The sequence below is a fragment of the Ornithorhynchus anatinus genome, chromosome 18 (assembly GCF_004115215.2).
Source record: "Ornithorhynchus anatinus isolate Pmale09 chromosome 18, mOrnAna1.pri.v4, whole genome shotgun sequence".
Classification (NCBI taxonomy): Eukaryota; Metazoa; Chordata; class Mammalia; order Monotremata; family Ornithorhynchidae; genus Ornithorhynchus; species Ornithorhynchus anatinus.
Window position 1 is genome coordinate 25,585,763 of NC_041745.1, and position 14,550 is coordinate 25,600,312.

Sequence of the window (14,550 nt, forward strand, 5' to 3'; positions counted from 1 at the left end):
ATAACTTTGGAGAAGGCCTGAGATGCTCTTATCGGTGGGTGAACTGGTAGAGAGCAAAATGACTAACACCATGAATGAGTATGGACAGACTGCAATGATTTGGAGGAACCAGAGTGAAAGCGGTCAGGCAAAATGAGGTGAAATTTCAAAGTACCTTTCAGCCTTATGACATTTGCTATATGCCACGCACTGTACTATGCATGGGGTAGATTACAAGGTATCAGATTGGACACAGTCCATGTCCCACATAGGGCTCACAGTCTTAAACCCCATTTTACAGGTGAGGTAACTGAGGCAGGCGCTGAAAAGTTAAATGACTGGCCCAAGGTCACAGAGCATGCAAGTGGTGGAGCAGGAATTAGAAGCAACATCACAAGACAAGCAGCAGGGAGTAGTGGATACAGCACGGGCCTAAGAGTCAGAAGGTCACGGGTTCTAATCCTGGTTTTGCCACTTGTCTGCTGTGTAACCTCGTGTAAGTCACTCTGCTTCTCTGTGCCTAAGGTATCTCATCTGTAAAATGGGGATTAAAACTGTGAGCCCTATGTGGGACAGGGATTGTGTCCAACCCTATTTGCTTGCATCCACCCCAGCGCTTAGTACAGTGCGTGGCACATAGTAAGCGCTATACAAATACCAAAATAATAATAATTATTATTGTTATCATAAGTCTCAGCAGAATTTGGGCAGAGATTCTGCTTTAATGTTGTCTTTTTCTCATAAAGGACTCTCTCAACTTAATTGCAAAGCTACTTTTCCACTGTGAATTTTCCTCTGATTCTCCTATATCGACACCTCTGCTTCTTGAGTCTCTCCTGAAACGTTTATGCCCTTTTCCTCCTCTGAATCCTGCCGGTTCAACTTACTGTCTACGAGCAGGTAACATATCACTTATTTATTTTCAGCTTCTCATGGAGCCTTGTACAGCACCCTGCACCGAGTAAGAACTGAATAAATACAAATACTTCTACCATTTCTCGCTGCCCACTGTTTCCCTCCTCATCTTTTTCTCAGTTACAATTCTTAATTCCATTTGGCATTCTGCTTTTGGCTGCTATGCCCGTTTTCTTGAATTTTATTTAATTTTTCAGTTTTTCTTTCCTTGTTCAATAAGAAATTATAGATCCAAGACATGTCACACTCTAAGCCCACTTCAACCTCAAACTTTTGTTCCCTGAGAACAACATCTGCAGCTTCCTTGTTTCTTCCCTTTCTCCGATTGTGTTCAGCCCAAATTTCCAAACATTCCAAAGGTATCTACTGAGCACCTCCTGAGGGCAAAACACTGAACTAAGCGCTTGGGGAGTAAAACTGAAACACCACCTACATTCCTGTCCTCGAGGAGCTTAAAAATCTAACGGGGGAAGACAGAGATTCTTAACAAATAACAGGAACAGGAAGAGGGACAAGGATGTAACAGTGAACCCTGGCGAGGGTTAGAAAAGCAGAGGTTGGCAGCATCTTACTACTTTGGTCAGCAGAAGGCAACACTGGCACTTAATGTTGTGCCACGCTGACTTACCCAATCCTCTGTGCCAAGCCCAGTGTTATGCCCTGGGGTTGATAGGAGATAATAAGGTCAGACAGAGTTGCTGTCCCACATGGGGTTCACAGTCTAAGAGGAAAGGCAGACGGATATTTTATCCCCAGTTGACAGATGAGGAAACTGAAGCCCGGAAGTTAAGTGACTCGCCCAAGGCCACCTGGCAGGTAAGTGGCAGAGCCAGGCCGAGAGCCGAGGTCTTCTGATTCCCGAGCCCTGTACTGCCTCCTGCCATTTTTACCTTTCCACCAGTACCTTTCCAACTCCAAAAGGTAACGTGGGCTGGGAAGGGCTGCCCATACTGTCTCAAAATCTATGGGGCAAGTCTAAATGGCTATGCCCTTTGTTGAGGGCAACCCTGTGGAGTTGGTGGCCATGGTGAGGACGGAGGCTCTGTTGGATGTCAATCAGAGAGGGCAATAATCAGTGGTATTCATTGAGCACTTACTATGTGCAGAGCACTGTACTAAGTGCTTGAAAGAGTACAACACAACAGAATTAGCAGACATGTTCCCTGCCCATAACAAGCTTAAGGTGTAGGGGATTTCCTAAATGCATTCATTCAATCGTATTTATTGAGCACTTACAGTGTGCACAGCACTGTACTAAGCACTTGGAAGAGGACAACAGAACAATAAGCAGAAACATTCCCTGCCCACATTAGGGCCTAATATGCTTGCTACTTGGCCCTGCTTAAATCTCAAATCTACTCCTTTATTCCAAGAAACTCTTTAATAGCAGAAATCTTTAGTACTGTGTCAAGAAGAGCCAAGGTAAACAGCAACAAAATGGAAGGAATACAAAGGAAAAATATCTGAAATACCAAGGCAGCTTTTTCAGCCTTTTGCCATCTCGTTTAATTTCTCTTCAAACATTCCTTGCTGTTTTGTAAACCATCAGGAAGACTCACCACCCTCACACCAGAATTATGTGCCAGGAAAGAATCTCAATGAAAACAAGAAAACAAACAAATGAAAAATCAAAGGTACTGTCCTAACTTACTCCATAAGATTCAAAAACACCAAAACGCATGTCACGATGTGTTCCACCAATTCTTACCTTCTGCGCTGTGCTACATCTAACTATAGCATCAAGGTCAAAAACAGACTGTGCATTTTTCTCCACCTTTTACATCGGATCACACTGAAATTCTTCTATTTGCCCAGTTAATATAAAATGAGTGCAGTCACATAAGCTTCAGATAAAGTACAAAGAGACAAAAGCACACCTCTCATTACTGCCCTAAAAGGATCACTCTCCTACTTCTAATAGTTAACCAATTGCCTGTTTTCTTTAGGTTTCTCCGTCACTACCTTGCCAAATACACAACAGGTGACATTTAGAGGGAAAGTATTTCTAGTATTCAAGCAGATCGCTTTAAACAGTTCACAAACAGGGGGGGAAAAAGGAGGATATATATGTATGGGACTACAAAAGTCCAGCGCACAGTACAGTGCCTGGCACAGAGTAAGTTCTTAACAAGTACCATAATTATTATCAGCCCTTCCATCGCTCTTCTGGCAAGATACCCAGCACTGCATATCTAAAATATATTTCTGACCCATGGTGTGAGAACCATCTATTTCCACATTCGGTCTCTGACTGGGGCATCTAAGGATTTGCAGAACAGTCTTGGTGTCTTGTCTTCTGCTGTCGAGTCGTCTCCTACCCAGAGTGATGCCATGGACGTATCTCTCCCAGGACGCCCCGCCTCCATCTGCAACCCTTCTGGTAGTCTATCCATGGAGATTTCTTGGTCAAAATACATCCACAATAGGAAAAAGCACATCAGGCTAAGGAGAGCTGTGTTGAGGTGACAGCCCCACCCACATTAACTGTTATCTGCAGAAACAATTACCAAGGATTACTTTGGGAGTTTGTTGTTTGCTTTTTTTTAGTGTCCACTTAATTTACTAGAATGCTGATGTTTCTGTTTTATCTATTCTTAACTAAATCTTCGTCACAGAGAAATGGAAAAAAGGAATCCATTGAGAAGCAGCATGATCTGGTGGAAAGATGGAAGGATGGGGAATCAGAGTACCTGGATTCTAATCCCTGCTCTGCCACTTACCTGCTGCGTGACCAAGAGCAAGTCACTTACCTTCTCTGGGCCTTGGTTCCCTCATCTGAAAAATGGGGATTATACACCTGTTCTCCCTTTCTCTTAGACTATGAGCTCCTTGTGAGACAGGGATGGGGTCTGATCTACTTATCTTGTATCTATTCCATTGCTTACCACAGTGCTTTGTGCAGAGAGTGCTTAACAAATATTGTAATTATTAATGTAACCGGTAGGGTTTTAAGACAACAAAAACATGACTGCAAATATGTTTAGGCTTTTTTCCTCCTGCTGTTTGCTGTGTGACCTTGGGCAGTCACTTCACATAAGCCCTCTTCCCCCCTCTTCCCTTCTGCTCCTCCCCCTCTCCCTTCCCCTCCCCTCAGCACTGTGCTCATCTGCTCATATGTATATATTTTTATTACTCTATTTATTTTGTTAATGAGATGTACATCCCCTTGATTCTATTTATTGCTATTGTTTTTGTCTGTCTCACCCGATTAGACTGTAAACCCGTCAATGGGCAGGGATTGTATCTATCTGTTGCTGAATTGTACATTCCAAGCGCCTAGTACAGTGCTCTGCACATAGTAAGCACTCAATAAAAACTATTGAATGAATCCCTGGGCCTCAGTTCCCTTGTCTGTAAAATGGAGATTAAGACTGTGAGCCCCACGTGGACCAAGGACTGTGTCCAACCTGATTAGTTTGTATCTATCCCACTACTTAGAACAGTATCTGGCACATAGTAAGTGCTTAACAAATTCCATTAACAACAACAAGAAGCCTAGGGATAGCTGGCTGAGGCTAGTCACTGATTTTATTTTTTATTTTGGGGGGAGATGAGGGGGAGAGTGAGGAATGGTATGTGTGTGTGTTGTGGGGAGGGGATATAATAATAATTGTGGTACTTGTTAAGAACTTACTCTATGCCAGGCAATGTACTAAGCACTGGGGAAGATACAAGGTAACTGGGTTGGATACAGTCCCGGTCCCACATAAGACTCACAGTCTTAATTCCCATTTTCCAGATGAGGTAATGAGGCCCTGAGTAGAGTGAAGTGACTTACCTAAAGACACACAGCAGACACGTGGCAGAGGCAGAATTAGAACCCAGGTCCTTCTGACCCCCAGGCCCATGTTCTAGCCACTAAGCCACACTTCTTCTGATATTTCAAGAGAAAAATTTTGCCCCTGGGAGGCCTAACTCAGCTCACCCTGTTGAGCCACCTTTCTCTGGGGACACTTCCCATTCAGTCGGGGTCCCCCAAGCCACTGGAGTCTATGGCTGGCCTGAGGAACCAGGGAGCCCCAGTGCTACCAAGGGCTTGGATACACACAGCACATCACCCCAGCCTAGATAATAATAATAATAATGGTATTTGTTAAACACTTACTATGTGTAAGGCAGTGTACTAAGTGCTGGGGTGGAGACAAGCAAACTGGGTTGGACTCAGTCTCTGTCCCACATGGGGCACACAGTCTCAATCCCCATTTTAAAGATAACTGAGGCCCAGAGAAGTGAAGTGACTTGCCCAAGTCACACAGCAGACAAGTGGCAGAGAACCCACGAACTTCTGACTCTTGGGGAGCTGGTGGGAGGTCCTTCACCCACACTGGGCTGCTCAGGCTGGGAGTTTCCAATCCTTGCAGGGCTCTAGTACTTTTGGGAACGGGTGTGTGTGTGTGTGTGTGTGTGTGTGTGTGTGTGTGTGTGCAGGGGAGGCTGGGGTTGGGGTCAGTGGGGGTGGGGTGGGGGGGAGAGGGAGTGTCCCAGGAGGAAACAGTAAAAGGGAGTGCACAGGGGCAATTCCTGTGGGTGGCCTAAGAGGCAGTTTGTTTGGAGTTGGGCCCTGATCCTTTTTATCTATCAATCTATCAATCAAAAACTGTATCCACCACTGTTTTCTCTCTAGGGAGTGGTTCTTACACCTGTGGTCCACCTAGGGAGCCAGGACTCTAACTCATCTATTGGAAGCAGTAGGGCTTAGTGGATAGAGCACGGAAAGTCAGAAAGTCAAGGGTTCTAATCCCAGCTCTGCCACTTGTCTGTTGGGTGACCTTGGGCAAATCACTTCCCTTCTCCGGGCCTCAGTCACCTCATCTGTAAAATGGGAATTGAGACTGTCAGTCCTACCTGGGACAGGGACTGTGTTCAAACTGATTTGCTGCTATTCACCCCAGTGCTTAGTACAGTGCCTGGCACATAGTAAGCACTTAACAAATACCACAATTATTATTATTATTTACCTCTATTAACGTCTGTCTCCCCCTCTAGACTCTAAGCTGGCTGTGGGCAGGGAATGTGTCCGTTTACTGTTCTACTGTCCTCTCCCAAGCGCTTAGTACAGTGCTCGGCACACGGCAAGCACTCAATAAATACAAATGAATGAACTGAATGAATGAACAAACGACCTGCACGGTGAAGCTACGACAGTCGTTGGCAGTGGGTCAAGGTCTACCATTTGGTTTCTCTTGGTGGAGCTCGATCTCAGGTAGCGAGTAGCCTTAAACCGACCAAACTAACCTTACTAGAAAGCTGCTTACTAGATGCCGAATTAGGGGGCAGGGCTAGAGAGTCGGGGAAGGCTGGGGTGTTAACTGATTCTACTTGCCTGGAAAACCACCAGAAGGCAGATAACCTTGTTTCACAGTAATCCTGCTGAAGGTGTTTTCTGCTTTTATTAGCGGCCTCTCCAGTAATTAAGGTTGATACACACATTAGTTAATATTTATTAATAGGCGCTGACTGAACTGTGGGCCCCGGTGAATTAGCTCTCTCAAGCACCATTTAATTAACTACCGTTTTCAGGGTCCTAAATGTAGATGGTACCCTAGGTGAGTTAATTTACTTTGCTTGGGTGAGTAGTTTACTATAAAAAGAGTAGTTCACACTCTGATATGGCCCAGAGAAATTAGTTCAGCCAGTTTATTTCCATGCTTGCTGCCTGTAGTTAACACTTTAGGCAAGAAGATTGAATATAGCAGAAAGTATAATTTTTAAATTGACCCAGAGGCTGCGATGCTTGAAAAGATGCTCTCTACACATGAATGTTCGTCTCCTGATTTTTGGAGACACTTGGCCATTGTCTGTCACTTGAAACTTTCAGATCAGCGGCAATAAAACTGGGACAGGTTGGGACGAAAAGCACTCCGTGGAGGTTCGTAAGCGCAGAATGCCTCCTAATTTCTGTTTACATTTGCCATTATTTGTCGGTGAAACATTCGGATCAGCAGTAATAGAACTGGAACGGATCAAAACGAAAAGTACTTCATGGAGATTTTTAGGCAAAAGAAGGCAAACGGTTGCTCGCCCACTGAGTCCAGATGTGCGGACGCTATTCACTAGAACCCAGGTCACGTTCCTTAAGAGAGGCAATGAAAACAATGGTCATCTTGGACTTTTCACAGCCTCTAGCCTCAGGATCCTAGAAGCTGGGGGAAAAGAGCAGGGGACTGGGAATCCCTTCTAGGCCGTGAGCTCGTTGTGGGCAGGGAATGTGTCCACCAACTCTGTTGTATTGTACTCTCCCAAGCGCTTAGTACGCTGCTCTGCACATGGTAAGCGCTTAATAAATACCACTGATGGATCGATAGAGTCAGGGGACTTGGGTTCTAATCCCAGATCTGTTACTTACCTTGGCAAGTCATCTTAATTCCTCTGTGCCTCGGTCTCTTCATCTGTAACAAGGGATCAAAATATTGGTCCCTCTCCCATAGGCTGGGAGATCTGTGTGGGACGGGGCCTGTGCCCGACCTGATTAACATTACCTTGGAGAAGCAGAAAGGTCTAGTGGAAAGAGCCCGGGCCTGGGAGTCAGAGAATCTGGGTTCTAATCCTGGCTCTGCCAACTGCTTGCTGCCGGACTTTGGGCAAGTTATTTGACTTCTCTGTGCCTTGGTTTCCTCAACTGTAAACCGGGTTCTTCCTCCTACTTAGACTATGAACCCCATGCAAGAGGGGGACTCTGTCTGATCTAATCGACCTGTACCTACCACAAAACTTAGAAGGGTGTTTGACATAGTAAGCCCAAAACAAAATAGTATTTAAAAATTAAGAAAATCCACCCCAGAGTTTAGTTACAGTGCTTGCTTGGCAAATAGTAAGCACTTGACAAAGAGCACAATTATTATTGAGAGGAGGGAACAATGAAGTGAGAGAGAGAGAACAGGAGGAAAATGGGTGTCAGTTGCTGGAGTTGATCTAATCACATATCTTCCACTTCGGCTGGAAAGCTCCTCTTTGGTGAAGAGGCGGCACTTTGGACTCGGTATGTCTAGACCGCTCCTCATGGGCAGGGAACGTGTCTACCAACTCTGTTGTAGTGTATTCTCCCAAGCGCCTAGGACGGTGCTCTGCACACATTTAGCTCTCAATAAATACCAGTGATTGACTGACTGAGTCACCTGTGATGGGAAAGTTAAGTGAAGGGGAGGATTTGGGAAGGAAGATGTGAGTTTGGTTTTGGGCATACTGAGCTTAAGGTGCCGGCAGGACATCCACATGGAGATGTACCGGAAGCTGGGAATTGAGATTGCCAAAGCAGAGAGATTCACTCAATCCAGCGTATTTACTGAGTGCTTACTGCATGCAGAGCTGTATTAAATGCTTGGGAGAATACAGTACAGCAATAAAGACACATTCCCTGCCCACAACGGGCTTGCAGTCTAGAGTGGAGGAGGCAGACAGCAATATAAATAATGTCAGGGCAAGCACGGCAGAGCTGGAAGCCATTGCCACAGAGGTGGTGGGTGAGCTTCCCGAGGAAGTGCATGTAGGTTGACAAGACAAGGGGCCCTTGAAAAGTATCTCGAGAGCCGCCCGTGGGAAGCCAATCCATAGTCCTTGCTCCTCCCAAACAAACTTTTTAAACTCTTTCCAACACAACACCTAGTCCGTGAACTACTTAGCCCGGTGAGGCCCAAGTGAGACAGGGACTGGGTCCAACCTGATTAGCTTGTATCCATCCCAGCGCTTAGAACGGTGCTCGACACATAGTAAGCGCTTAATGAATACCATTAAGCCTGTCAAAGGGCAGGGACTGTCTCTATCTGCTGCCGACTTGTTCATTCCAAGCGCTTAGTACAGTGCTCTGCACATAATAAGCACTCAATAAATACTATTGAATGAATATTATCAGCTTGAAAATTCAACCGTCTTGATTCCAGTTTCACTGCTTGTGAACTTTTCTCCCTCGCCCCATTACAACTTTAGCTCCTGGATCCATCGTTCAATGGTATTCATTGAGTGCTTACTGTATGCAGAGCACTGTACTAAGCCCTTGGGGGAGAATAACCCAACAGAGTTCCCTGCCCACAATGAGCTTAAAGTCTAGAGGGGGAGATGGACATTAATGTAGATATATTAAAGAGATGTACATAAATTCTGTGGCCCGAAGAAGGGGTAAGCACTTTTTACAGTGCACTGCATTCAGCAGACGCACAATAATCCCACCAATACACCACACCACACTAGAAGCAGCGGGGCTTAGTGGAAAGAGCACGGGTCTGGGAGTCAGGGGACCTGGGTTCTAATCCCGGCTCCGCCACTTGTCTGCTCTGCAACCTTGGGCAATTCACTTCACTTCTCTGTGCCTCGACTATCTCACCTGTAAAAGGGGGATGAAGACTGTGAGCCCGATGTGGAACAGGGACTGTGTCTGACCCAATTACCTTATACCTACCCCAGGGCTTAGTACAGTGCCTGGCACATAGTAAGTGCTTAAAAAATACCCTAATTATTATTTATTATTATTATTTTAGGAAAGAGTGATCCCAAAAGGAAGGGAGAAGGGGGGAAAAAGGATGAGGAGAGGGGAAGGGCAGGCTGTGAACGAGTTCTGGCCGTGGCCTTCTCTGGGCAGCTTCACAGTAGCTACTCATTCACTCGTCTGCTCAACGTAACTACGTACAGCAAACTTACCCACACCCTCATGTGTACCCAGCAACCGAGGGTCAGCTAGCATGCGGGTAGGCGAGTCCATACTCTCAACAGTATACTGTGGTCGTCAAGAAATTATTCAGAAGATTGAGCACTCAAAACCACGGCTGGCAAGGGAAAAATCTCTACAGGAAAACCTCACCCGAATTTTATTTGGTTCTGTTTTCCGGCAACCACTACCTTGGTCGAGTACCTTTCTGTGGCCTTTAATGTCGCTTCGTTTCTTGAAGCTCAGACTTGGCCAATAATTAGTTTTCCAGATTAGCTACGGTGAATAGCATGAGCTTTGCAAAATTTCTTCCCCTGGACAATATCAATGCAAAGTTAGCTGCTCGAGGTATCGACTTTGCACAAAACTATTTCTTTCATGTAAACTTTAGTCCCAAGTGAAAATGAATCCTAGGACATTTGTTCTTGTCCCACGTGTTAAGGAACAATCTTTCGTCGGCTGGGAATTTAACCTTTTGTTTTCCGTTCTCTTGCCTAATGTGCTTATTGGGATCAGCAAACTTTGACTGTACATGAAGTTCTGCTGCTGACAGTTCTATATTTTGAATGTGAATTTTTGTCTCCTCGTAATTTAACCTTGCACCCCCCACCTGATTTTAAGATGGCATTTCTGAGGGTAAGGGCTGGGCCCCATTTGCTCCTTTTTATCCTCTAGATTGTAAACTCGTTATGGGCCGGGAACCGTGTCGGCTCATTCTGTTGTACTGTACAATCCCAAGTGCTCAGTACAGTGCTCTGCACATGGAAAGCACTCAATAAATACCACTGATTGATTTATTCCTCCAAGCACCTACTACAATGTTGAATATACAGTGTATGCTCCATAAATGCTCAAAAATGAAACGATGTTGACAAAATCAGGGGCAGACTTGTAAAGCCCCAGCAAAAACACACGCAAAAACCCAAAAAACAAATTACCACTAAGAACGCTTTAAGAATGTTTTTGGTAAGCATCTTAATTTCATACCTCACAGCATCCAGTCGCTTATTCTGTCGAATGAGTTCAATGAACTCCTGGATCCTGAGGCTGAACTCCAGACAGCTCTGAGATTAAAGACAAAACAGCATTTTATTTAGTGTGTTTCTTGTGCTTGAATGATAGTCACATGCCACCAAGTGGAACGTACAGATATATATTTACCTATGAACTATTATACCCCCGTTAGTGCTCTTTATCCATTCCATGAAAAGAGAGTGTTAAGCAAAAGGGAGCTAATGTAAATAAGCTGCTCGTGAGATCAAAACATTGTACCGTAACAATATAAATATACTTCCAAAAGGTCATAAAATGTATGTGTACGATCAAAAGTTAAAACAAATACATACAGCCAGGAGTAAGAGGAAACAACCCAGGAGAGAACGGTGTCAGTGAAACCGAGATTAGCATTATCAAGAGAGTAGTCTACAGTGTCAGAGGTGACTGAGAGGTCAAGAGGGTTAGGATAGAGTAGACACCACTGTAGTGGGCAAGGAGGAAGTCATCCGCGGTGACCTCGGAGAGTGCAGTCTCAGTGGAGTGAAGTGGGCGGAAATGAGATTACAGAGGGTCAAGAAGGGAGGTGGAAGAGAGGAAGTGGAGAGAGCCGGGGGGAGGGAGGGCACGCAACCCATTCCAAGAGTTTGTACCGGAATAGTCTCAGGGAGAGGAAGTGATGGCTGGAGGTGGTGATGAATTCAGAGGACTTCTTTTGTAAGGGGGAGAGCTGAGCAGCAAGAAGAGAGCTGAGAGTTGAAGGCAGCAAGAAAGAAGCCATCTGAAGCTTTGACTAACTAGGTCGAAAGATTTTTTTGAATTAGAATTTTGTAGTTTGGTCATGTATGACAATTTAAATTTTAAACGGGCCCAGAACATCTTACGGTAGCCTGGGAAATAAGCAGTGGAATAATGAAATTCACTTCCCCCTGCCAAAGGAGCCTGGATGTCAGCTCACAGCTCCTTTGGCATCTTCACATTGTGGCCCAGAACTTCTCTGACTGGCAAACCGGTTTTCCTGATCCTCTGTTGCCTCAAACTATTCCTCTCCAGTCACCCTCTCTGACCCAACACCTCCCCATTTCAAAGCCTTATTGAAGGCACATCTCCTCCAAGAGGCCTTCCCAGACTAAGCCTCACTTTTCCTCATCTCCCACTCCCTTCTGCATCGTCCTGAGTTGCTTCCTTTGATCGTCCCCCAGCAGCAGCCCCACAGCACTTAGGTATATATCATTTTACTTATTTTTTACTGATGTCTATCCCCCGCCCCCGACTGTGAGCTTGTTATGGGCATGGAATGTCACTGTTGGTTGTTGTATTGTACTTTCCCAAGAGCTTAGTACAGTGCTTTGCACTAAGGGCTAAAAAAAAATATGATTAAATGAACACCTCACCCTTAAGCAACCCATCCCACCCTCATGCCAATCAATAGACGGTATTGACTGAGTTGAGAAGCAACATGGCTTAATGGAAAGAGCCCCGGCTTGGGAGTCAGAGGACATGGGTTCTAATCCCAGCTACACCACTTGTCTGCTGTATGGCCCTGGGCAAGCCACTTAACTTCTCTGTGCCTCAGTTACCTCATCTGTAAAATGTGGATTAAGACTGTGAGACCCAAGTGGGACAACCTGACAATTTTGTAGATACCCCTGCACTTAGAACAGTGCTTGGCACATAGTAAGCGTTTAAAAAATACAATTATTATTATTATTATTCTCCCCTCTCATCTTTTCCAGACAACCCTCAATGGAAGGTTTCCATCTGTTTTCTGTGTGCAGAGCACTGTACTAAGTGCTTGGGAGAGTATGATGTAACAGAGTTGGTAGACACAGTCCCTGTCCATAAGAAACAATCCATTTCTGGTCTCTCAGTGGGCAAACGTCCCTTCAGCCTCCCGGTCTTCTGTCCTCCTCCTCACCACTATGAAGCCCTGGTCTGATGCCACTGCTGCTCTTTCCTTAGGGAACCTCACCTCCCACTTTTCCCGACTCATGAGAAAAGAGAAAGACGTCAGTCTCCTCAGGGCTCCACTGGCACCATCCCAAGCCGTCTATCGCTCACCTTCTCTTCCTCCAAAGCCCGTGTCACACCCCCTTTCCTAACCACTATAACAATTAACCGTAGTCACCTCTCTCCCTTCTCTCCCCCCCAGCCCCCTCCCGGACCTCTGAGGCTTCCTTCTCTCTTAGAACAGTGCTTGGCACATAGTAAATGCTTAAATATCATTATTATTATTATTATTACACTGAGCTGCAAGGATTTCAGTATCGATGTGGCTTTTCTTGCTGACCGCCCAGGCCCTTGCATGGCCTAGCGGATACAGCCCGGGCCTGGGAGTCAGAAGAACATGGATTCCAACCCTGGGTCCGCCACGTGTCTGCTGTGTGACCTTGGGCAAGTCACTTCACTTCTCTAGGCCTCAGTTACTTTATCTGAAAAATGGGGATTGAGACTGTGAGCCCTACATGGGACAGGGACTGTGTCCAACCAATTTGCTTGTATCTACTTCAGGGCTTAATACAGTGCCTAGCACATAGTAGGTACTTAAGAAATACCACAATTATTACTATTACTTCCTCTCAGTCAGTCAGTCAATGGTATTTATTGAGTGAGCCTGTCCTGCTACACCTCCTCAACTTGGACAGAAACTTGGATCACCTCACTGTTAATCACTGAATCCTTTCTCACCCCCCCCAACGCTGCATTTCCACTCTCAAACTAAAACCTTCATGCCTGCCATCTCACCCGCATTTCTGCAAAACCTTTCTCTCCCCCTATACTTTTCATAGGTTTTCATACCTCACCTGGACCTCCCGCCTACCTTCCCATAACTTGAGACCTAAATCTAGGCCCTCGACACCATCCTCTCCACTCAATTCCCTCGTCCCCATGTTGCCCCTCTGATCTCGTGCCATCATGCCCAGTCCTGGATCACTTCCACACTAGGCTTCCTCTGCTCCTTCCTGTTGTCGAGTATCACTGCGGGAAATACAAGCCCAGGCTAACTTTTGGCCACTTCAAATTCATCCTTATTTGCTATAATTCAGCCCTCTTTTCAGCTGAGGAACAATACTTCTCTCAACTCAAATGCCCCATTGTCCCCACCAGATCACCAATCCCCGCTCAGAGCCTCCCCCACCCCCGCAAAACCTCTCCGTCCCCCCCTCTTACCCTGGATGCTACCATCTACTTGGTTAACAAAACTGAAACCATCTGGTACCAGTTTGCCACAGTCTACTTAACTTTACAATATAGAGAAGCAACGTGGCTTAATGGAAAGCACCCCAGCTTGGGAGTCAGAGGACACGGGTTCTAATCCCAGCTACACCACTTGTCTGCTGTATGGCCTTGGGCAAGCCACTTAACTTCTCTGTGCCTCAGTTCCCTCATCTGTAAAATGTGGATTAAGACTGTGAGACCCAAGAGGGACAACCCGATAATTTTGTATATACCCCAGCACTTAGAACAGTGCTTGGCACATAGTAAGTGTTTAACAAATACCACAATTATTATTATTATTATCCCCTCTAATCCTTTCCAGACAGCCCTCAATGGAAGGTTTCCATCTGTTTTCAAAATCTATCTCTTCTACCTGTGCTGCTGACCCATCCCCTCTGTTTTTTTAAAAAAGCTCTTGCTACCACCTCTCCTCCATCCTTAACCACCTTTTTAAGTTATATATTTACCGACTACAAAATTTGATTTCAAAATCTCTCAACCAACTAGCTTCAGATGGCTTCTTTCTCGCTGCCTTCAAACATGCTCGACTCTCCTCAACTCCCTCCTTGCCCCTCGACAATCTAGTTTCTGCCCATTTTGCTCTGCTGAGACACACTCTCCAAGGTCACCGGTGACTAACTCCTTGGTTTCTAGTCTAATCCTCCTTGACTTCTCTCAGACATCTTTGACACTGTGAATGACTCTGTCCTGATAATGCTGTCTAATCTTGGTTTCAAAGATATATTTCTCTCCTGGTTCTCCTCCTACTCCTGGTTGCACACTGGGTCTCTTTTGCTGGCTCCTTT

At 45.5% G+C, this 14,550-nt stretch overlaps 1 protein-coding gene across 3 annotated transcripts in view; it reads right to left on the bottom strand.

Annotated features, from left to right (window-relative positions):
- Positions 1 to 14,550, bottom strand: part of MAEA (macrophage erythroblast attacher, E3 ubiquitin ligase) — a 140,794-nt gene that overhangs the window by 24,294 nt on the left and 101,950 nt on the right. For all 3 annotated transcript variants that reach the window (XM_029083396.1, XM_029083394.1, XM_029083397.2), the window contains one exon: positions 10,520 to 10,596. In XM_029083396.1, the coding sequence (XP_028939229.1) occupies positions 10,520 to 10,596 (77 nt within the window). The remainder of the gene's footprint in view (positions 1 to 10,519; positions 10,597 to 14,550) is intronic.